At 36.8% G+C, this 7,282-nt stretch overlaps 1 protein-coding gene across 1 annotated transcript; it reads right to left on the bottom strand.

Moving 5' to 3' along the window:
* Positions 1 to 839: 839 nt before the first annotated feature.
* Positions 840 to 1,784, bottom strand: LOC103569052 (uncharacterized). The gene has a single exon (XM_008546135.1). It carries the CDS (start codon positions 1,782 to 1,784, stop codon positions 840 to 842), a length of 945 nt encoding a protein of 314 aa, XP_008544357.1.
* Between the last annotated feature and the right edge of the window lie 5,498 nt (positions 1,785 to 7,282).

Here is a 7,282-nt window from a genome sequence, read left to right as displayed (position 1 = left end):
ATTTCATCAACTATTGAAACTTTAGACTACTAATCAGTAACAACTATTTAATTATTAAGTGAATTTAATTTATTTTCATTAATAAAAATTTTTATATTTATTGCAAAAATTAAAAAACCAACCGAAGAGAAATTTGCTGTTGTTGTTGGAGAGTGCTCAGGATTTAGCGAATAGAATGAAACAAGAATTAGCGGTTCAACAAAAAATTTCGTGCGATGATGATTTCGATCAACAACTTCAAAATATTAGACAAAATTTGTCAAATGCTGAACCTGCTGATTGGAATAAAAAAATTTTAAAGCTAAAGAACCTCGTCGCAGATTTTACCGACTTGAACGACAAGGATAAAGAACGAGAACAGTATCCACCGCAACAACGACAAAAGCAGTAGTATCAACAGCAACAACAACAAAAGCAGCAGCAATTGCAACAACAGTAACAAACAACAAAATCAAGAGACACCATAGTCCTAATTTTAAAAAATGATTTAATCTATGCTAAGTGTATATCTATATATTAGTCGATGCAAATTGTTTTAAATCATTTCAAATTGTTTTGTATCATTTCAAATTGCTCTTTCATTTGGCTAATGGAAAGCAACCTGAGTTGCAAAATGCTTCGACATGATTTGCAATGTCGTTGAGATTGCTAAGATTGTCAGAACCGCCACCGATGTCGTCAACGTAGCTACTCTTCTGGAACGGTTCCACTGCTAGTGGATATTGAGACCCTTCGTTGATGAGAACTTGTTTAAGAGCTCGGCCAGCTATATATGGTGCTGGTCGAGTGCCGTACGTGACGGTGTTGAGTTGATTTGTCACGGTGAGATCATTCTCAGACTAGAGAATGCGCTGATAGTCCCTGTCATTGGGGTGAATGAGAATTTGACGAAACATCTTCACGATGTCAGTCAAAAAGATGTATCGATGACTTCTGAAATATAAAAGTACATCACAGATCTTTGATTGCAAGCTTGGGCCGATATGCATATGATCATTGTGAAAACTAGCAGATGATGTTTTGCTTGAACCGTTAAAGACGACTCTCAACTTGGTCGTTTTGCTGTATTCACGAACGATACCATAATAAGGTAAATAATATACATGAGATGGTTCAGGCGATGATGATGAGACTCGCTGCAAGTGTCCGAGTGCTTCATACTCAGTGGGAAATGCGGTGCACTGGCTCTGAAGTTTAGAGTCCTGAGAAAATCGCTTAATGAGATGGTTGAGACAGCGCTGCGCAATATGACGAGAGCCATCTAGCTTCTGAGATGACGATTTGAATGGTAAACGGACGATGTATCGTCCTGATGCGTATCGAGAATGAGTAGCTAGGCAGTGAACTTGACATTCAGCTTCCTCGACGGTAAGAGTTCCATTGCAAGACTCTAAAACCTCTTCGAGTTCCCAGAACTTCGTGAGAGAGTCTTGCAGTTGAGGATTTGATATGAGATAGTGAGACAGACTAGGTGATTGATGAGATTGTTGATGAGAAGGACCCAGGATAGTCCAACCGAGTATAGTTTTCATAGCAATCGGTTCTGAAGAAATTCCTGATCTGAAACCTGGTCGTATGATTTGATCGTAGAAATCAGCGCCGATGAGGTCAATTTTACCAGATTTGTGGAAGTCTGGGTCGATGAGTTCTAAATCTTTAATATGAAACCATAGGGTTGGTGAGATTGAGACTGATGGAATCTGCGCTGTGATGTTCTTGAGAATATGAGCATTGAGAGATGCTTGTTCTGATGAGATGGTAGAATGTAGTATGAATGAGACCATACTTTCTGTTTTTCCAGATGAGATGTTGCCGACTTCTTGTAGAGATATATGGCATGAATGAGCGACGACACTGTAAGTGCGAACAGCAGCTTGAGAAATCAGAGTAAGTTCTGATCCAGGATCAATGAGAACTCTGATACGATGAGACGACCCTGATGGGTGAGAAATGAGAGCGTGTGCGGTTGCCAACAGCACTGTCAGTCGAGATGTCACTGGTTTGTGATTTGGAGCACGGCTGATGGCAGATGAGATGATAGCTGCTACTTGAGAAGAGCAAAATTGTTATTGCTGAGACTGTTGAGGCTGAGATTCTGGCTGAGATGCAGGTGGAGTTGAGGTATGAGGTGCCTCATCTTTAACTTCCGGTGGCTTCTTTGTCACCCTCATGAGACGAGAATAATGCAGCGTAGAATGATGCAGCTCATCGCATTCCTTACAACGGCGATGACCCTTAGAACGACAATTCTCAAAGTTGTGATCGCCAAGACAGTTGCGACACAGATGATAATGCACTGCGAGCTGAAATCGTTCATCAAGAGACATTGCCTAGAATTTTGGACAATCAACAATGAAGTGATTGCCTTCACAGCAATGGCAGTAGTCTGACTTAAATGAAAGCGTATGTTTGAGTGCTGCTGGATGAGACCGTGACATGTTGTATTGAGACTTTGGAGGCTGAGATTGCTGATTGCGTGATGTTTGATGAGACGGAGGCTGAGATTGATGCGACTGGTCATGAGTTTTTATATCGACTCTATCATTTCCAATGGGTATTCTTAATAAATTTACGATAAATTTTTTCGTTGCTGGAGATACTGTTTCATCATGTAAAAAAGTTATACTAAACTTGTGCATAAGGAAACGCGTTGCGACTTGATTAGTTTGGGCATGGGGACTAGTTATAAAATCTATAATTCTTTTATTCCGTGCCTCAAATATGAACGCTTCATGTACCCATAATGGACCCCAATTTCGTAGAACTTGTAATAAGTGTGTCACTAAGTGAACTTTAGACATCAAATTTTTCTTACCGAAATATGTTTGAAAAAGTTTTACATACTTCTTCAATAGCATTTCACAACGTTCAAAATTTACTTGTGTTATACAGTCACTATTCAGATGATGTATTAATTCCGATAACTGTGCTAGGTGATTTACATATTTTTTTGGTAAAATTTTTCGTTAGCAAATAGGAGCGTAATCTAGCCAGTTTCGCCATTCTGATGCTTTCCATTTTAGATACGTTGATACAGGTCGTGATTTTCACGAAAGACATGATGGTAGTCTAATGTTCAATAAATATTTATCTATCGATTTCTGACAATCAGGACTTTCTACATAATAAGGAGTTTTAGTTTGCGTTAAAAGTAGTTTTGTATGCTGTTTGACTACTCTCAAAAATACATGCATTGCTTCAACAACAACGTCTTTACTTATGTTAAATAATGGTAACGCCACTATTAACGAAATATTTTTTCTCTGTGTATTATTTTTTACTGTCGTAAGCTTGAGCCATGTCTTCACATAACTCTGTACTCATTCGTTGTCTTTTGTCACACTAAGAAAAAGGATTAACAATATTACCACGGCCTAAAGACTGTCCATTGGCCTAGCAATATAAAGATTCAAATTTCCCATTGAATTATTATACGAACAACTGCTCTTGAACTGGAGCATCAAGATTGCATCTAGTTATAATAAATCTTGATGTGACCTCAGATGTATTGACAGGGTTCCACTTTACTTCATTTGTAAAAAGTTCTTGCATTTCATGCGTAAACGGTGAAAAAAATTATTCATTATCGAATGTCCTTCATCGTCGAATATTGCCGTCAGAAGCATATGTTTTTTTCCGCATATGCGGAGGTAGTTCGTTAATCTCAGCATATATTGGATATGCACTGGAATTCAACGAATTAGCCACTTGGTAGCTATCGGTATTTATCGTAAACGAAAAATTGTACGATTTTTCTGATAATCTTCCAGCAGCACTCAAAGACTTATATTCCTGCCCATCGTAAATGTTTACATAACCATTAGGATCCTACTTTGTTCACTGAAGTCGATATTTCAAAGACTCACTGATATTCGGTAATGATAGGAGCTTTTGAATTTGTATAGTCAAACTAATGTAGACAAAATAATTCAAATTGGATTCCAATGCATAATTTGGACCATAAGTACTACATTTACACCGCTTCTGTACTTTATTTGTTTTTGAATTTTTTCAACCGATATAATCACAACATTTTTGGCAATAATAATGGCATTCTAATAAGTCGTCCTTGCAAGTAAGACATTCTCAAAATTTGTTTTTATTTGTTGGTATCGAATTTTGATGATACAAAGAATTTATCCATTTTTGATTGTCAATTGTAGCCTCATATGTTAATTGGTGTCGTATTGATATAGCAATTGCGGAAAGTATTTGATCCTTGGCAGTAATATTTCACTTAGCAATTAATGCAATGATAGCATTTGGTATATTATTTACATTAAAATTTGTATGATTTACACCATCACCATCACATTACGAGCATCAATATCTACACCGTTATTATTATCATCATCATCATCATCAATATTACTACCATCTTCAGTATCACCAGCAAAATTAATCGTATTATTTGTAGTAGCGGCACCTCCATTTTCGCGATCATCACTTTCATCTTCCATTTCTACGTCATCCGTTTTACTGCTATTCTAGGATCAATAGGAGAACAAAATTAATTCTTAAGTTCTTTTGATTTGACAAAAATTTTTGTGCATAATAGTATTACGCTTGAAATGTTTCTAACAATGTTTTGATTTTTTCCAAAATAAACTACCCTGGCGTTTTAGAATTACGGTGGAAACACGGTGGGTTTGTTTCATTTTACCAATGTGATAACACGGTGTATCCACCGTAATTCTACGATGGCTTTACCACTGTGTATACACGGGGTGTGGAACCACGGTGGATACGCAGCGTAATCATAGTGGATATACTGTGTAACCACGGCGCTTAAACTTCCCCGGTGTTTCCACCGTGATTCAAATCTGCGAGGGTATGAATTTAGAAATGAAAACGTATTTGTTTTCTCAAATAGTTATAATTTTATCTATAATGTTGAATAATTCAAAACTGCACACCTCAATTGCTCTTTTTATTTTGAATCATTATTTTCATATTATTTTCGTTGGATATATGAGTTAATACACTCACATACACTTACTTGGGGACCCACCTATGTGTCTCCCCACCTATATATATATATATATATATATATATATATATATATATACATATATATATATACATATATATATCGCCATCTTGGTACACACATACAACAACATGTGATCTCATATATACATTCAATACATTTAACAATAGAAACCAACGCTGTACAAGTTCAATAAACTTAAACGCTAAATTGAATACTTTTTCTCATTAATTATTTCGCTAACTCCAGTTTAACTCCTACAGGTTATGGGCCCAGTAACGAGTTAAAGTGAATTGTGAAATAAAATAAAAGAAAAAATAGTGAAAAGACATAAAAATTATTTTTATGGTGTAAGTACGTGGCAAACATAACCTAAAAATGTACTCCGATGGATCATCACGCTTTGAAGTCCTGAACAAAACGAATTACGACGTCTGGCAAGTGTGGATGCAGTCACTCCTCGTGAAACATGATCAATGGGACTATGCCAGCGGGGAAAATCCAGCTCCAACGGTCGTACTTGGAAATGAAGCATTTATGCGAGACCTAGCAAAGTGGAAATCAAACGACGCCAAGGCGAAAGCAGACATCGTGCTGTCAATGGGACGCGCTGAGTTGAAAAATTATCAAAGTGTGAGACATCGAGGGAAGTTTGGTTGAAATTGCAATCCATTCACGCATCGAAAGGCCCGGTACGTAAAATCGAGCTGCTTACCGATATCACATCATTCAAAGTAGAAGAAGATGACGACTTCAGGGAAAAATTGGACAAATTCGTCAACGCAGTTGAACAACTAGAGACTATGAACATAAAAATCCCAAGTGACATGCTAGTTGTCCTAATCCTGAAGGGCTTACCGCCTAGTTACGAGAACTTCAGGTGCGCCATTCGCTCCAAGGACGATCTACCGGAAGTGGACACGCTCATGGGCAAGATCACGGACGAGCACAGAAGAAAGTCCTCATGTTGATTATAGTGATTTCAGTGTTCATCCACAAATAAAATACGCGAGTAGAACGAAACTGATTAATTTCGCTATTTCTTTTACCAACGATCAGTGGTTAAAAATTAAACCAATTCAAAAAATTGATAAAAATAAGCAAGAATACTATGCTTTACGTTCTGTTTGGGGACATAGTATTGCGGAATTAGTTTATGTGCAGCAAAAATTACCATGTGCATACAGTTTTAAAACTCACAATATTTAGAAAATAGATATAGTGATGATGTTAACGATAGTTTTATAATAAAAATTAACGGATTTTGTACAGAAAAAATATGTGAGGCGGGATTTTACGGTGAAATCAAGTTCACGTTTGATAATGACAATGATGTATCAATGATCATTTACACTCTAGACACAAAAAAAGTTCCCCACACTAAAAAAAGACATATTTCTGGAGATCTTCGGGAAAAATACGGCAAAACTATGAAGTCTAAAAAAGGTGAAGTATTTAAAAGCAATTTAATAAAAAATTCCTGGAATATGGCGATCAGCATGCTACATTAATTCCAAAAATAGGTGTTTTAAACCAAGTTCGGCATGAAGCTGAAAAGAAACTTCTTGAAATTAAAGGTGATTTGTGGTATTCGATTCAAAATCTGAAGCATAACAGTCCAGAACTTAGTTGTGTAATCCGACAAGTTGGATTTAGTAAATTTTTTATCATGTACTGGACTTCCAAGCAAGCTAGTGTGTTCAATGAGATTCTCACGTTGAATCCTATTGTGTCAATTGATGCAATAGGAAGTGTAGTTCGCAAAATTTCGTACACTGATAATAGTTACTGCAGTCCAATATTTTTGTACTAAATCGTTACTCATATTGGATCGTTGATTGTGTCAATTTGTCAAAAAGCATTACAAAATGCCATATGCATGGCTTATAATAATGAAACCCTTGTGGTTTAGAATCACGGTAGAAACATGGTGGCTTTGTTCCATTTTACCACTGTGATTACGCGATGGATACACTGTGGAACCACGGCGATAAAATGGAACAAACCCACCATGTAACCATGGTGGATCCACGGTGATTACACTTTCACGGTGTTTACACCGTGATTCAAATCTGCGAGAAATATTTTCATTGACACAATTGAGCGGGAGTGGTACTAGAAATCGTCTGATTAGACTTTTTGCTAGGATAAGCCGCCAAATGGTGATTTATGTATCTTGGGTGAACCTCGCACTAATACGGTCGAGGTTCACCCAAGGTACATAAATAAATATTTCGTCTGCTTGTAAATAATTTTATCCCTGAGAAAGAATTGATGTATAATTAGATATAC

This window comes from Microplitis demolitor, chromosome 6, assembly GCF_026212275.2.
Source record: "Microplitis demolitor isolate Queensland-Clemson2020A chromosome 6, iyMicDemo2.1a, whole genome shotgun sequence".
Lineage (NCBI taxonomy): Eukaryota > Metazoa > Arthropoda > Insecta > Hymenoptera > Braconidae > Microplitis > Microplitis demolitor.
This window is presented reverse-complemented; position numbering and strand designations above follow the sequence as displayed.

Coding starts and splice junctions, on each gene's coding strand:
- LOC103569052 (XM_008546135.1), bottom strand. CDS start 1,784: ATGGTCTCATTCATACTACATTCTACCATCTCATCAGAACAAGCATCT.